Genomic DNA, 16842 nt, shown 5'->3' with positions numbered 1-16842 from the left:
TGCTCTGACAGCAGAGGCACTCCCTTACACAATAGATATTCTCTCAGGGCCACTTCTACCCACTTTATGCTACTGTAGTGATGTGAAACGCTTATGTCCCTAGAGAGAATTGGGTCCTTCCTATCTGAGGCATATCAGCTATCTGCTATCTGGTCACCCTCACAGATGGAGAATACTTTGTTCTTGATCTGAGACCTGCCTCAAAATGGAATTGCAGATGTCACAGTTTGAAAGGTCAAGCTCATATTCAGCAAAAGCTATTTTTCTTTAAAAAGGGAGCAGGATTCACAATAATTTATAGTGGAAGATTCAGCTCCAGTCCATCCACTCTTAAGTTCCACATCTTTAGCAAGGATGCTCCGATTAACGATGGCCATTGAGAACAGTAGTTCTGTAGACTATCCTTAAATTAGACAAAAAGAAAAGGAGTACTTGTGGCACCTTAGAGACTAACCAATTTATTAGAGCATAAGCTTTCGTGAGCTACAGCTCACTTCATCAGATGTAGTGAGCTGTAGCTCACGAAAGCTTATGCTCTAATAAATTGGTTAGTCTCTAAGGTGCCACAAGTACTCCTTTTCTTTTTGCGAATACAGACTAACACGGCTGTTACTCTGAAACCTTAAATTAGACAGTATTTCAGCCTACTAGACACAGCCATCAAGCCAGGTTCTTTATGCTCAAACAGCAACTCTCCTCGCTGGCCTAATTACTAACCTGCACATTAACTGGGGTATAACATATATGTAGTGCAAAGGTTGACAAATAAGAGATCCACCCTAGAAGCCAGCTTAAGCCAAAATGCAAAAGACCTAGTACCAAAAAATACTGAGTAGGGTCAAATTCTGTCGTCTGGTGCACCCCAGTCTTTGGTCTTGGATCCTTATCCTCCCTCCACCTTTTTCCTTCTTTTGGCTGTCTTCCTCCATTTCCTCTCTCACTTGTCTCTACCTCTTTAGGTTAATGGTTAAGGTGGAGGGAATAGTCCAAGAGGTCCTTGCTAATTGAAAGTGGTGTTTTTTCTGATCTCTTTAGAAAAGTTATGAAATCAATCACAGGCAAAATATTGGAGAGTGGCTGATATGGGACTTAATTATATTATCCTCCTTTAATTCTTGATTGATTAATGCCAATCAACATAAATTTATGGAATGCAGATCCAGTCACACTAATCTGATATTTTTTTTTATGAGATTACAGATTTGGTTCATAAAGGTAATAGTGTCTTTGACTTCAAGTCTTAGACTTCTGTAAGGCATTTGATTTCGTACTTCATGACATTTTGATTAAGAATCTAGAAGGATACAAAATTGACAGTGGCACACATTACATTAGTTAAAAACTGGCTAACTGACAGATCTCAAAATACAATTGTAAATGGGGCGGCATCATGGTGCTGAGCTGTACAAATGCCTCCTGATGGGGATTGATGGCAGGTATTGCACCTGCTATACTAGTAATCATGGTGCTCACATGATGATTAAAAGCGGCAGATATGGCTTTGGACAAGACCTTTTTGGGCTAGGAAGAAAGAGATCCCTTCACCAGAAAAACTCCTTAGCACAGGATCTAGCAAGTCATAGGATTTTGGTTTGAGAGAGTTGATAAAATCCTAAATAGAAACAATTTGATTTCTAGCTGCTTCCCTCACCATCCAAAAATATTTTAAAAGCTCCCTCCCCCTAACTGAAAATACCCTGACAGTCACCTGTGCCAGCAACTCACTACCCACTTCGCCACTACCACAGTAATCTCCTAAACAAGGCTTTGAGGATTTGCATTTATAGTGATCCATAACTAGAATGCTGCATGTAAGTAAGAAACTATAATTCTGTGAAAAGGCTTTTTCATTTTAAAGGATGCTTGGCTTGGCCCAGCCTATCGGTTCTCTCTCCTTTTGCCCCATACTTCATACTAGAACCAGTGGAGAAAAAATAAAGAACCAGCTTGTCTGTCTGGATTGGCTGAGGGCTCATCACAAAGTCACTGCACTGCCAACGGACTTTATATGAACAAACTAGGCATTAAGGAAAGTAATTTCTTCAGATACAAAGTAGAATCACTAAAAGTTTTGCTATTCCAAGTCTAATCTGTAAAGAGATTACTGGTATGTACTTGTATCTACCTAAACCCTGGTCTACACTAGGACTTTAGGTCGAATTTAGCAGCGTTAAATCGATGTAAACCTGCACCCGTCCACACAATGAAGCCCTTTATTTCGACTTAAAGGGCTCTTAAAATCGATTTCCTTACTCCACCCCTGACAAGTGGATTAGCGCTTAAATCGACGTTGCCAGCTCGAATTTGGGGTACTGTGGACACAATTCGATGGTATTGGCCTCCGGGAGCTATCCCAGAGTGCTCCATTATGACCGCTCTGGACAGCACTCTCAACTCAGATGCACTGGCCAGGTAGACAGGAAAAGAACTGCGAACTTTTGAATCTCATTTCCTGTTTGGCCAGCGTGGCAAGCTGCAGGTGACCATGCAGAGCTCATCAGCACAGGTGACCATGATGGAGTCCCAGAATCGCAAAAGAGCTCCAGCATGGACTGAACGGGAGGTACGGGATCTGATCGCTGTTTGGGGAGAGGAATCCATGCTATCAGAACTCCGTTCCAGTTTTCGAAATGCCGAAACCTTTGTCAAAATCTCCCAGGGCATGAAGGACAGAGGCCATAACAGGGACTCGAAGCAGTGCCGCGTGAAACTGAAGGAGCTGAGGCAAGCCTACCAGAAAACCAGAGAGGCGAACAGCTGCTCTGGGTCAGAGCCCCAAACATGCCGCTTCTATGATGAGCTGCATGCCATTTTAGCCATCACTACCCCAGCCGTGTTGTTTGACTCCTTCAATGGAGATGGAGGCAATACGGAAGCAGGTTTTGGGGACAAAGAAGATGAGGAGGAGGAGGAGGAGGTTGTAGATAGCTCACAGCAAGCAAGCGGAGAAACCGGTTTTCCCGACAGCCAGGAACTGTTTCTCACCCTAGACCTGGAGCCAGTACCCCCCGAACCCACCCAAGGCTGCCTACTGGACCCAGCAGGCGGAGAAGGGACCTCTGGTGAGTGTACCTTTTAAAATACTATACATGGTTTAAAAGCAAGCATGTGAAAGGATTACTTTGCCCTGGCATTTGCGGTTCTCCTAGATGTAGTCCTAAAGCCTTTGCAAAAGGTTTCTGGGGAGGGCAGCCTTATTGCGTCCTTCATGGTAGGACACTTTACCACTCCAGGCCAATAACACGTACTCGGGAATCATTGTAGAACAAAGCATTGCAGTGTATGTTTGCTGGCATTCAAACAACATCCGTTCTTTATCTCTCTGTGTTATCCTCAGGAGAGTGAGATATAATTCATGGTCACCTGGTTGAAATAGAGTGCTTTTCTTCAGGGGACACTCAGAGGAGCCCATTCCTGCTGGGCTGTTTGCCTGTGGCTAAACAGAAATGTTCCCCGCTGTTAGCCACAGGGAGGGGGGAAGGTTGAGGGGGTAGTCACGCGGTGGGAGGAGGCAAAATGCGACCTTGTAACGAAAGCACATGTGCTATGTATGTAATGTTAACAGCAAGGTTTACCCTGAAAGAGTGTAGCCACTGTTTTATAAAATGTCTTTTTAAATACCGCTGTCCCTTTTTTTTTTCTCCACCAGCTGCATGTGTTTCAATGATCACAGGATCTTCTCCTTCCCAGAGGCTAGTGAAGCTTAGAAAGAAAAAAAAAAAAAACCGCACTCGCGATGAAATGTTCTCCGAGCTCATGCTGTCCTCCCACACTGACAGAGCACGGACGAATGCATGGAGGCAAATAATGTCAGAGTGCAGGAAAGCACAAAATGACCGGGAGGAGAGGTGGCAGGCTGAAGACAGGGCTGAAGCTCAAATGTGGCGGCAGCGTGATGAGAGGAGGCAGGATTCAATGCTGAGGCTGCTGCAGGACCAAACCAGTATGCTCCAGTGTATGGTTGAGCTGCAGCAAAGGCAGCTGGAGCACAGACTGCCACTGCAGCCCCTCTGTAACCAACCGCCCTCCTCCCCAAGTTCCATAGCCTCCACACCCAGACGCCCAAGAACGCGGTGGGGGGGCCTCCGGCCAACCAGCCACTCCACCACAGAGGATTGCCCCAAAAAAAGAAGGCTGTCATTCAATAAATTTTAAAAGTTGTAAACTTTTAAAGTGCTGTGCTTAAAGTGCTTTGTGGCATTTTCCTTCCCTCCTCCACCACCCCTCCTGGGCTGCCTTGGTAGTCATCCCCCTATTTGTGTGATGAATGAATAAAAATGCATGAATGTGAAGCAACAATGACTTTATTGCCTCTGCAAGCGGTGATTGAAGGGAGGAGGGGCGGGTGGTTAGCTTACAGGGAAGTAGAGTGAACCAAGGGGCGGGGGGTTTCATCAAGGAGAAACAAACAGAACTTTCACACCGTAGCCTGGCCACTCATGAAACTGGTTTTCAAAGCTTCTCTGATGCGTACCGCGCCCTCCTGTGCTCTTCTAACCGCCCTGGTGTCTGGCTGCGCGTAACCAGCAGCTAGGCGATTTGCCTCAGCCTCCCACCCCGCCATAAACGTCTCCCCCTTACTCTCACAGATATTGTGGAGCACACAGCAAGCAGTAATAACAGTGGGAATATTGGTTTCGCTGAGGTCTAAGCGAGTCAGTAAACTGCGCCAGTGCGCCTTTAAACGTCCAAATGCACATTCTACCACCATTCTGCACTTGCTCAGCCTGGAGTTGAACAGCTCCTGACTACTGTCCAGGCTGCCTGTGTACGGCTTCATGAGCCATGGCATTAAGCGGTAGGCTGGGTCCCCAAGGATACATATAGGCATTTCAACATCCCCAACAGTTATTTTCTGGTCTGGGAATAAAGTCCCTTCCTGCAGCTTTGAAACAGACCAGAGTTCCTGAAGATGCGAGCATCATGCACCTTTCCCGGCCATCCCACGTTGATGTTGGTGAAACGTCCCTTGTGATCCACCAGAGCTTGCAGCACTATTGAAAAGTACCCCTTGCGGTTTATGTACTCGGCGGCTTGGTGCTCCGGTGCCAAGTTAGGGATATGGGTTCTGTCTATAGCCCCACCACAGTTAGGGAATCCCATTGCAGCAAAGCCATCCACTATGACCTGCACATTTCCCAGGGTCACTACCCTTGATATCAGCAGATCTTTGATTGCGTGGGCTACTTGCATCACAGCAGCCCCCACAGTAGATTTCATAGAATCATAGAATCATAGAATATCAGGGTTGGAAGGGACCCCAGAAGGTCATCTAGTCCAACCCCCTGCTCAAAGCAGGACCAATTCCCAGTTAAATCATCCCAGCCAGGGCTTTGTCAAGCCTGACCTTAAAAACCTCTAAGGAAGGAGATTCTACCACCTCCCTAGGTAACGCATTCCAGTGTTTCACCACCCTCTTAGTGAAAAAGTTTTTCCTAATATCCAATCTAAACCTCCCCCACTGCAACTTGAGACCATTACTCCTCGTTCTGTCATCTGCTACCATTGAGAACAGTCTAGAGCCATCCTCTTTGGAACCCCCTTTCAGGTAGTTGAAAGCAGCTATCAAATCCCCCCTCATTCTTCTCTTCTGCAGGCTAAACAATCCCAGCTCCCTCAGCCTCTCCTTATAACTCATGTGTTCCAGTCCCCTAATCATTTTTGTTGCCCTTCGCTGGACTCTCTCCAATTTATCCACATCCTTCTTGAAGTGTGGGGCCCAAAACTGGACACAGTACTCCAGATGAGGCCTCACCAATGTCGAATAGAGGGGAACGATCACGTCCCTCGATCTGCTCGCTATGCCCCTACTTATACATCCCAAAATGCCATTGGCCTTCTTGGCAACAAGGGCACACTGCTGACTCATATCCAGCTTCTCGTCCACTGTCACCCCTAGGTCCTTTTCTGCAGAACTGCTGCCTAGCCATTCGGTCCCTAGTCTGTAGCTGTGCATTGGGTTCTTCCGTCCTAAGTGCAGGACCCTGCACTTATCCTTATTGAACCTCATCAGATTCCTTTTGGCCCAATCTTCCAATTGGTCTAGGTCCTTCTGTATCCTATCCCTCCCCTCCAGCGTATCTACCACTCCTCCCAGTTTAGTATCATCCGCAAATTTGCTGAGAGTGCAATCCACACCACCCTCCAGATCATTTATGAAGATATTGAATAAAACCGGCCCCAGGTCCGACCCCTGGGGCACTCCACTTGATACCGGCTGCCAACTAGACATGGAGCCATTGATCACTACCCGTTGAGCCCGACAATTTAGCCAGCTTTCTACCCACCTTATGGTGCATTCATCCAGCCCATACTTCCTTAACTTGCTGACAAGAATACTATGGGAGACCGTGTCAAAAGCTTTGCTAAAGTCAAGAAACAATACATCCACTGCTTTCCCTTCATCCACAGAACCAGTAATCTCATCATAAAAGGCGATTAGATTAGTCAGGCATGACCTTCCCTTGGTGAATCCATGCTGGCTGTTCCTGATCACTTTCCTCTCATGCAAGTGCTTCAGGATTGATTCTTTGAGGACCTGCTCCATGATTTTTCCAGGGACTGAGGTGAGGCTGACTGGCCTGTAGTTCCCAGGATCTTCCTTCTTCCCTTTTTTAAAGATTGGCACTACATTAGCCTTTTTCCAGTCATCCGGGACTTCCCCGGTTCGCCACGAGTTTTCAAAGATAATGGCCAGTGGCTCTGCAATCACAGCCGCCAATTCCTTCAGCACTCTCGGATGCAACTCGTCCGGCCCCATGGATTTGTGCACGTCCAGCTTTTCTAAATAGTCCCTAACCGCCTCTATCTCCACAGAGGGCTGGCCATCTCTTCCGCATTTTGTGATGCCCAGCGCAGCAGTCTGGGAGCTGACCTTGTTAGTGAAAACAGAGGCAAAAAAAGCATTGAGTACATTAGCTTTTTCCACATCCTCTGTCACTAGGTTGCCTCCCTCATTCAGTAAGGGGCCCACACATTCCTTGGCTTTCTTCTTGTTGCCAACATACCTGAAGAAACCCTTCTTGTTACTCTTGACATCTCTGGCTAGCTGCAGCTCCAGGTGCGATTTGGCCCTCCTGATAACATTCCTACATGCCCGAGCAATATTTTTATACTCTTCCCTGGTCATATGTCCAACCTTCCACTTCTTGTAAGCTTCTTTTTTATGTTTAAGATCCGCTAGGATTTCACCATTAAGCCAAGTTGGTCGCCTGCCATATTTACTATTCTTTCGACTCATCGGGATGGTTTGTCCCTCCAAATTGATTCCCAACTGACCAGTAGCTGTCTGGCGTTGCAAGCTTCCCCAGGGCTATCGCCACTCGCTTCTCAACTGTGAGGGCTGCTCTCATCTTGGTATTCATGCACCGCAGGGCAGGGGAAAGCAAGTCATAAAGTTCCATGAAAGTGCCCTTACGCATGCGAAAGTTTCGCAGCCACTGGGAATCGTCCCAGACTTGCAACACTATGCGGTCCCACCAGTCTGTGCTTGTTTCCCGAGCCCAGAATCGGCGTTCCACAGCATGAACCTGCCCCATTAGCACCATGATGCATGCATTGGCAGGGCCCATGCTTTCAGAGAAATCTGTGTCCATGTCCTGATCACTCACATGACCGTGCTGATGTCGCCGCCTCGCCCGGTATCGCTTTGCCAGGTTCTGGTGCTGCATATACTGCTGGATAATGCGTGTGGTGTTTAATGTGCTCCTAATTGCCAAAGTGAGCTGAGCGGCCTCCATGCTTGCCTTGGTATGGCGTCCGCACAGAAAAAAGGCGCGGAACGATTGTCTGCCGTTGCTCTGACGGAGGGAGGGGCGACTGATGACACGGCTTACAGGGTTGGCTTCAGGGAGCTAAAATCAACAAAGGGGATGCATGTACATCAAGGAGTATTTCAGGCAGGACTTCACGGAGGGTTCCAATAAGAAATGGTGCACCTAAGTTATCGTTCTTATTGGAACAATGAGGTTAGCCTGGCCTCTGATTGATACATGGCTAGATTTACCTCGCTGCACCTTCTCTGTGAGTGACTGCAGTGTGACCTAGAGGAATGAGTCCCCTAGACAGGGGAGGAGGCAAATGAGTACAAAACAAATCTGGTCTATTTCTTGTTTTGACCCACTCCATCTATCTTTTACATCTTTGGCTGGCAGCAGATGGTGCAGAAGGACTGCATGCCATCCACATCTCATGGCTGCTCGGCAGAAGATGGTACAGTACGACTGCTAGCCATCCTCATCTCTTGCCTGCCTGGCAGAAGATGGTACAGTATGACTGCTAGCAGTCCGTATCGTCTGCCCGCTCACCATAAGACGGTTCAATAGGACTGACTGCAGGACTAAAGAGAATGACCTGGTCAAGTCACTCCAAATTTAGTCCCTGCGCCCATGTCTGCCCAGGCGCTCCTAGCCGACGTGGCCAGGAGCACCTCGGACACGACGAGGACAACTACCAGTCGTATTGCACCGTCTGCTGCCAGAAGACAATGGGTTGCTGCTACTGTGCAGCAAAGCCGTACCACGTCTGCCAGCACCCAGGAGACATAGGGTGACGGTTACCTGAGCGGGCTCCATGCTTGCCGTGGTATGGCGTCTGCACAGGTAATTCAGGAAAAAAGGCGCGAAATGATTGTCTGCCCTTGCTTTCACGGAGGGAGGGAGGGAACGGGGGCCTGACGATACGTACCCAGAACCACCCGCGACAATGTTTTAGCCCCATCAGAGTGCTCCATTGTGACTGCTCTGGACAGCACTCTCAGATGCCCGATTGTTTGCTGTTGCTCTGATGCCAGGAGGGGCGACTGAGGACACGGCTTACAGGGTTGGCTTCAGGGAGCTAAAATCAACAAAGGGGGTGGCTTTACATCAAGGAGTATTTCAGGCAGGACTTCATGGAGGGTTCCAATAAGAAATGGTGCACCTAAGTTATTGTCCTTATTGGAACAAGAAGGTTAGCCTGGCCTCTGATTGATACATGGCTAGATTTACCTCACTGCACCTTCTCTGTGAGTGACTGCAGTGTGAGCTAGAAGAATGAGTCCCCTAGACAGGGGAGGGGGGGAAGCAAATGAGTACAAAACAAATCTGGTCTATTTCTTGTTTTGATCCACTCCATCTATCTTTTACATCTTTGGCTGGCAGCAGACGGTGCAGAAGGACTGCATGCCATCCACATCTCATGGCTGCTCGGCAGAAGATGGTACAGTACGACTGCTAGCAGTCCGTATCGCCTGCCCGCTCACCATAAGACGGTTCACTAGGACTGACTGCAGGACTAAAGAGAATGACCTGGTCAAGTCACTCCAAATTTAGTCCCTGCGCCCATGTCTGCCCAGGCGCTCCCAGCTGACGTGGCCAGGAGCACCTCGGATATGACGATGACGGCTACCAGTCGTACTGTACCATCTGCTGCCACAAGGCAAGGGATTGCTGCTACTGTGTAGCAATGCCGTACCACGTCTGCCAGCACCCAGGAGACATAGGGTGACGGTTACCTGAGCGGGTTCCATGCTTGCAGTGGTATGGCATCTGCACAGGTAACTCAGGAAAAAAGGCGCGAAATGATTGTCTGCCCTTGCTTTCACGGAGGGAGGGAATGGGGGCCTGACGATATGTACCCAGAACCACCCGCGACAATGTTTTAGCCCCATCAGGCATTAGGATCTCAACCCAGAATTCCAATGGGCAGCGGAGACTGCGGGAACTGTGGGATAGCCACCCACAGTGCAACGCTCCGGAAGTCGACGCTAGCCTCGGTACTGTGGAAGCGCTCCGCCGAGTTAATGCACTTAATGCACTGATAGCATTTTCTGTGGGGACACACACACTCGAATATATAAAACCGATTTCTAAAAAACCGACTTCTATAAATTCGACCTTATTCCGTAGTGTAGACATACCCTAAATCTTTTTAAATAAATCTCTTCCTCTATAACATTAACCCAAAACTCCATATCTCAAAAAAAAAAAAAAAGTTTCCTTCCTTTTGAAGAGATGCTGCATCTGAGAGCTAAAACCATTGGTTGCTAAATTTTAACATGTTCCTTTTATGTAGAGGTGCAAAGCTCCTGTGCAAACTCCTAATTCACATTGCTCTGGTCTTACCAGACCCAGAAAATCTAGAGCTTGCATTTGAATGTACATCTCTCAGTCCCTATAAGTCACTGTCTCTCTCTTCCCTTCAGGAGACCCTGTTTACAGTTAACATTCCCACAGGATAAAGCTTTAGAAGCGTTCTGGTTTGGAGTCTGGGTGCAGGTTGCCGGGAGGTCCATGATGCTGTTTCAATCTCCCATTACAGCAGGAGATGGCAGTGATCAGTGCAGAAGTTGCACTGCAACCTGAGGGTAAGGAGAGATGGACTGCTGCAGCTGTCACGTAGGTCTCAGGCTAGCCGGTGTTGAAGTCAGTGGGCAGCCTCACCTGTAAGTCAATTTTCTGATCTAAGATTGTATCCAGTAAAATGGCAGACAGCTTGGTCTCCATTTCTTTAGCCTTTTACCATAACAGGTTAATGTGTCTGAATTCACACTGTTGAAGTTCTCTGCGATATGCAGAAAGATTTGTTTATAGAATGCCTAGGGACAGGCACTATGAATCAGACTCTGCAGGATGCACATAGAGCACCAGGGGCAGGCATATATATGTAGCACTGCCTGAGATACAGAGAGATCTTGAGAGACTGTTTCTGTTGCAGAATAAAGAGTCTGCTGTCTGTCCTTTCACAGAATTCACCACTAGGAAAACAGGATGGTCCATCTTGTAGTTAAACCCCTGGACTTGGGACTCAGGAGATTGGGGAAATGTGGTCTAGATGAAATTGCTACAAGGTGGGTGCACAAGTGGTTGCAAGACATTATTCAGAGAGTGGTTATAAATAGTTCACTCTTGAGGCAATTCTGCTGGACACCTGCAGAAAATGTCATGCACTCCCCCTCCCCCGGTGCCGAGAAGTTCTGTGCTTCCCTGCAGAAAATGGCAGGGAAGCTGCGTGGGGGCAGGAGGACAACCATGAGTGCAGTGTTTTTTTGGGGGGACTGTCCACCCAGAGGCAAGGCATGGGGGGCACATGTGGTTACGTGCCACTTCTCTCCCCATTTCTGCAAGTGCAGAGAGGCCCAACTAAAGGAGGCTGTGTCTGGGCTCCCCTGACTGCAGCTGAACGCCACCTCCTGGGTCCTAATGCCAGTCGTGCTCCCCTTCTGTTTGCTGGGAGCCCTCCTGTTTTCAGTGCAACAGTGAGTGCTAGCTGTGGGGCTGGGTAAGGCAGGGTGGGGGAAAGGGGAATGTGGGAGTGAGGCATAGGTGCTGGAACTAGCAGTGTGGAGGGTGCTCCTGCACCCCCGGCTTGATGTGGTTTCCATTACATCCAGGGTTTACAGTTTGGTTGAATGGCTCTCAGCACCCCCACTATACAAATTGTTCCAGCACCCATGGAGTGAGGGGCAGGGGATGAGGCATGGGGCAGTGGAGATGAGATGGGGAAGAAAAGGGGTTAGTGGAATCCAGGGGGGGAAGTAGGAGCCCAGCCTGCAGCATCCCCTTGGCAGCAGCTGGGGCTCCCCCGTTAAACAGGCCTGTCGAACCTCCCTACACCTGGACCTCCCTCTCTCCCCCCGGACAAGTCCCCCACCCCACTGAGCTATAGCCAGCTGCACCTGGACCCCCAAACCCTTCACACACACCCCTGCACCTGGATCCCCTGCAGAGTCCCATTACCGCTGCACCTGGAACCCCCCAATGAGCCCCTGTGCGTCCAGATGTCTGACTGAGCAGCCTGCACCCAGATTGCCCCCCACACAAATCTCTCACCCCACACCTGGATCCTCCCACACTAAGCCCCTCCACACTTGGATCCTGCTGGGCTAAGCCTGCCCCACACCTGGTGCAGAGGAGCAGGGCCCTGAGGTGTTCCTGGGGCAGGCTCAGCCCTTGCACTGTCAGGGTTGGGTGCAGCCTCACTGCTGAGTCCCTGTAGCGGGGGAGGTTGGGGCTTCAGGATGATGTCCCACTTCAATGCAGCCATTTGCCTGTGGTTCCACAGTGCCATGCCTTAGTCACATTTATTTATTGACAAATAACATTTCCATAATTATTTCTGTGGTGCAGAATTTTTAATTTTGTTGGTGCAGAATTCCCTCAGGAGTAGGTGTATCCTCAGGAGTAGGGGTCTACTGGGGTCTGTCCTGGATCCAGTACTAGTCAGTATTTTCATTATGAGTAGGGTAATGGAGAGTATGCTTATAAAATTGCAGAGGACACCAAGCTGGGAGGGGGCTCAAGTACTTTGGAAGACAGGTTTAGAATTCAAAATAACCTTAATTAGAGAAATGGTCTGAAATCAAAAAGATGAAATTCAATAAAGACAAGTGCAAAATACTACACTTAAAAAGTAAAACAATCAAATGCACAGCTACAACATGGGGAATAACTGGGTAGGTGGAAGTATTGCTGAAAAAAATCTGAGGGTTAGAGTGGCTCACAAATAGAATATGAGTCACCAATGTGGGGTGTATTAACAGAAATATCATCTGTAAGACACTGGAGGTAACTGTCTTGTGCTACTCGGCCCTGGTGAGACCTCAGCTGGACTACAGTGTCCAAGTTTGGATGCCACAGTTTAGGAAAGATGTGGACTAATTGGAGAGAGTCCACAGGCAAGCAACAAAAATGATACAAAGTTCAGAAAATCTGACCTATGAGGAAAGATTTTAAAAAACAAAAAAAACCACCCATGCCTGTTCATATTGCAATAAGAAGACTGGGAGAGGACCTGATAACTCTCCAGATATGTTAATGGCTGTTATAAAGATGACTGATCAATTGTTCTCGACCTTCTCTGAAGGTAGGGCAAGAAGTAATGTCCTTAATACGCAGCAAGGGAGATTTAGGTTAAATGTCAGGAAAAACTTTCTAACTGTAAGGATAGTTAAGCTCTGGAATAGGCTCCCAAGGAACGTTGTGGAATCCCTGTCAATGGAGGTTTTTAAGAACAGGTTGAACAAACACCTCTCAGGGATGAGTCTAGGCTTACTTGGTCCTACATTTCTATGACTATGAATTCCTGGTTCTGCCAGATAGTGTGTGACCTTGGACTAGCCTCTAAGTGTATCTGCTCCCCACTTATAAAATCTGGATATTATTTCCTTTTGCCCACCATTTGTTTTTGTGTCCGAGACTCATTTCTTTGACTATAAATGTGTACGCAGCCTAGCACGCTAGGACCTCCTGTTCAGGGGCACCCTTCAGGTTCTATTGTAATAACTAGTAATTATTTATTACATGTAACACTTCCTATCCAACTCTGTCATTAGACAGGTTTCAGAGGAACAGCCGTGTTAGTCTGTATTCGCAAAAAGAAAAGGAGGACTTGTGGCACCTTAGAGACTAACCAATTTATTTGAGCATGAGCTTTCGTGAGCTACAGCTCACTGAGCTGTAGCTCACGAAAGCTCATGCTCAAATAAATTGGTTAGTCTCTAAGGTGCCACAAGTCCTCCTTTTCTTTCTGTCATTAGAGTAACACTACGGAGAGTTAGTCACTGAACGCTGCTGTCCTTGAACACTTAGCTTCCTTCCTGACCTGAAAATATCATTTAAGTGACCTTCACCCTATATTCCTGAAGAAATATTAGTTTAACACTCCAGCAGGATGTTCTAATATCAAAGATTTATTCCCCACTTTTAAAACAGCACATGAAGGGTTAATGTACAACAGGCAGTTCATGACTTTAGTACATCATCTTCCCCCCACCCCAGTGCAGCATTTTCAGGCCAGGGTTCTGGCTGAGTCCTTTAAAGTCTTTAAAAGACATTGAGAACTTTAGTTGCATCCTTTTATTCAAAGGCAGGATATTTCCCTGAGTAAGCAGCTTTTCCTTAAATAAAACTCATCCAGACCTTAGAACAAACCTGTGGAACTACTCCAGGCTTCAGATGGTGCTCTGGAAATGGCAGATTCTTTGGCCGAGGGAAGCAGAGACGCAGATCCAGCAGAATCTAGTTTGAAGGCTTACAGTACAGCGTCAATACCCTCTTTCAGTCCAGCAGTTTCCTCCACATCTCCTTTCTGTGTCCTTTCAATCTCCTGCATCTCTGTTTGGCCACTTTTCCACAGAAGGGACTTTTCATATTTGGTTTTAAAAAGTAATCCATGACCTGACAAAGAAAGAAGCGAAATAATAAATTGACACTGAACTGCCTGTTCAGTGGGGAACAGAGCAGGCCACTGCCTTGGGGTAACTATATGCAGCTGTAGAAAATTTATTATGCTTTTAGCTTGGAGATGATGCACCCTGAGGCTTCAGGAGGAAGAGCAGATGCTGGTGTCATGTTCGTGCTCTATTACAGAGGCCAGTGCTAAGTAAAACATTTCCATGAAAGCTAGGACCCTCAGGATTTTAAACTAATATTTCTAAAACTATCACAATTATGCATATTAACAAAGGACTTTAAAATGTCATACCGCTTTCATATGTATTAATCACTCATTTTGACTTGGACAGTTTGTTTTTATACAGGCCCAGTGGTGCTGAAGAACAGGACGGAGTGGTGGGGTCTATACTTGCCTGGACAGTCTGCAGTCTCTTTAAATGCTCTTTTCTTACAGCATCCTCGGCACAGATTAAACACACATTTGTTACCCTGGAAACAGATACACACCAGTTAAGTCAGTGGAAAAAAAAAATCTTCACTGAACTGCTTATGGGAAGCATAACTGCAAGGATGCATACGCAGGGCTTCTGAAGACAGCTGTCGTGGTCTGGGTTCCTGCAAACAGTGATGGGGACAGTCAGTCTTCAGGCTGCTGATAAAGGATATGGAGACCGGGGCCAGGGGAGAAGGGAAATGCAGAAATTCAGAGCTGCCTGCTGGATAAACGCTCTGTGCTTCTAGGTGATGATAACCATCCCAGAACGATTATATTCCACCTTCCAGGAATTTCTCCTGCCAATGAGGAAATCCTCTTGATTAATATCAAATACGTGTAGGAAATTAAGATACTCTGAAACCCTTTCTGAAAGGGTTTCAATACTGTCATAACTGGAGTTTGTCCTGTTTCTCTTCAGAAGCTCTTATTTTCTGTCTTTGTTTGCTGCTCCCCTCATTAATAGTCATCGTTCCAAGGAAATCATTTCCCCTTTTTTTTTAATTCCTAAAATTGCCCAAATCATGGACAGTAATAACATAAGGCATGATCCATCCTCTGAAGGTGAGAGAAGATGAGTCATGGATATTTTGCAACTCAGGAATGGCCGACTGAGTGCACAGGAAGGGGAAAAATGTATCTGCCAGTTTTAATATCTGTAAAGCTCTTTTCTGGCTTTCATTGTTGGGGGAAGTTTGTGCAACATGATTTGAGTGCAAACAGTTTGAGATGGTGCTACAGCAGAAAAAACTACTAAAGGTACTCTTTACTGTATTAAGTTTATTGACAAAACAATAAACTTAGGACCAGGGTTGCGCTGTTGTATCTTATTCCAGCAAGTCAAATTTGAACTGTGACAGGAGGAAATCGGGAGGCCTGTCGTCCTTGTTTGGTCTGAGTTGCCCCTGCCCACTGCTGTGTGAGATCAAAGAAAAGAGGTGCATGTGTACCTTGAGGGGTTCAAGTGTGCCTCATTTCAGTGCTGAGTTCTGCAAATTGTCAGGCACAGTGCACAGATTCTTTTTGCAAGGGGGCTTGTCAGTAGTGAGGTGTGGTATGAGAGTGGTTTGTGGGGGGTTAGTGATTAAATGAAAGTATAGCATTAGCTGGAATCCTGTGGCTGAGAGTGAATGGTTTGTAAAAAGGGGATGGTGGTGTTGTACGCTTTTTCACTTGTGACTGTTTCTGGGGCTTAGGCTCAGTATTCGCGTAGGACAGGCATACGTAGCTCCTGTTCCACAGAGGTTGCCTAAACATGAGTTTTGCCTTAGCAACAATATGACATTAGAATTTGTCCTACAGTTGCATACAGTCCCTGAGAATTCTGCAAATATGAGTCATATTAAAAAGGGCAGAGTTAAGGGTGCAGGCATGTGTGCCTTATCACTTCAGTTCCTGGTTTTTCAGACATTTGAGCATCACTGACTGTGATAGCCTGGACAAGCATGCAACAACCTGCATCACTAGAACATGACTAATGAAAGTTTTTTTTGTCCATGAATTTTGTAATTTTATGAACATTGTTTTCTGGAGGAATGCTCACTCCAGCAGTTGTAATTATCACATAGGTTTGTCCTATAAATCCTCCTATGGTTTGGTTAGGTACTCATCCCTCATGCCTTTCCCATTATCTCATGTCAGGCACGAGTGACAGGTAGGTCAGTACCTTTAGCCCCATTTTACAGATGGGGAAACTGAGGCAGAGGTGTCACGATTTTTCTAGTGGGTCAGTGACAGAGCCAAAAACAGAACCCAGGTCACCTATGCTGCAATGACAAATCCGGCTGCAGTGCATAAGGCTGAGTTCATCTCAGTTGAATGAGAATACTTCCTGGAGGTGTAAAGAGTGTCAAACAATAGCTCCTGATAAGTTGGAATGGCTCCATTTAACTCCCTTGGTACACTCATCCAGCCTCCCCCTCTGCTGGTGCTTGACAGCATACCCGTTCTCAATTTCTCACCTCACTCTCCACACTAATGCTTGGTGTATGCTTGTTCTCAACTCCCCCCATAACGGGTCAGGGCTTCCACAAATTTTGATTCACATGATGAACTAAACGCCCCTTCAGCAGGACAGGGCCCCCAGCTTGCTTACATGAGTAGAGGCAGGGAAAGGGCTTCAGCCCCACCCTGCTCCTCTACCCCCCCGACCCCCCCGAGAGCCCATTCCCATGAGATGCAGTAAGGAGAAGGGAT

The 16842-nt window shown here is 47.0% G+C and overlaps 3 protein-coding genes across 8 annotated transcripts in view; 2 read left to right on the top strand and 1 right to left on the bottom strand.

Moving 5' to 3' along the window:
- GPS1 (G protein pathway suppressor 1) overlaps positions 1–15528 on the top strand; it is a 36329-nt gene extending 20801 nt beyond the window's left edge. Inside the window, exon 14 of the mRNA XM_073310688.1 lies at positions 14519–15528. Within this exon, the coding sequence (XP_073166789.1) occupies positions 14519–14533 (15 nt within the window). The 3' untranslated portion in view covers positions 14534–15528. The remainder of the gene's footprint in view (positions 1–14518) is intronic.
- On the top strand, positions 560–4292 carry LOC140897689 (uncharacterized). Its single transcript, XM_073310607.1, has 2 exons — positions 560–3062; positions 3650–4292. The coding sequence occupies exons 1-2, from the start codon at positions 2486–2488 to the stop codon at positions 4153–4155; spliced, it is 1083 nt and encodes a 360-aa protein (XP_073166708.1). The 5' UTR covers positions 560–2485; the 3' UTR covers positions 4156–4292.
- The window catches only part of DUS1L (dihydrouridine synthase 1 like), a 28482-nt gene continuing 25288 nt past the window's right edge, over positions 13649–16842 (bottom strand). For 4 of the 6 annotated variants that reach the window (XM_073310696.1, XM_073310693.1, XM_073310694.1 and 1 more), the window contains 2 exons: positions 14567–14642; positions 13649–14156 (listed from right to left, as the gene is read on the bottom strand). In XM_073310696.1, coding sequence (XP_073166797.1) covers positions 14011–14156; positions 14567–14642 — 222 coding nt within the window. In that variant the 3' untranslated portion in view covers positions 13649–14010. Of the gene's footprint in view, positions 14157–14566; positions 14946–16842 lie in introns of all 6 variants that reach the window. The other 2 variants (XR_012154793.1, XM_073310695.1) reach the window with 2 other exon arrangements.

This window comes from Lepidochelys kempii, chromosome 14 (genome assembly GCF_965140265.1).
Source record: "Lepidochelys kempii isolate rLepKem1 chromosome 14, rLepKem1.hap2, whole genome shotgun sequence".
NCBI lineage: Eukaryota > Metazoa > Chordata > Testudines > Cheloniidae > Lepidochelys > Lepidochelys kempii.
Note: the sequence above shows the minus strand (reverse complement) of the source record. Positions and strands in the feature narration are given on the sequence as shown.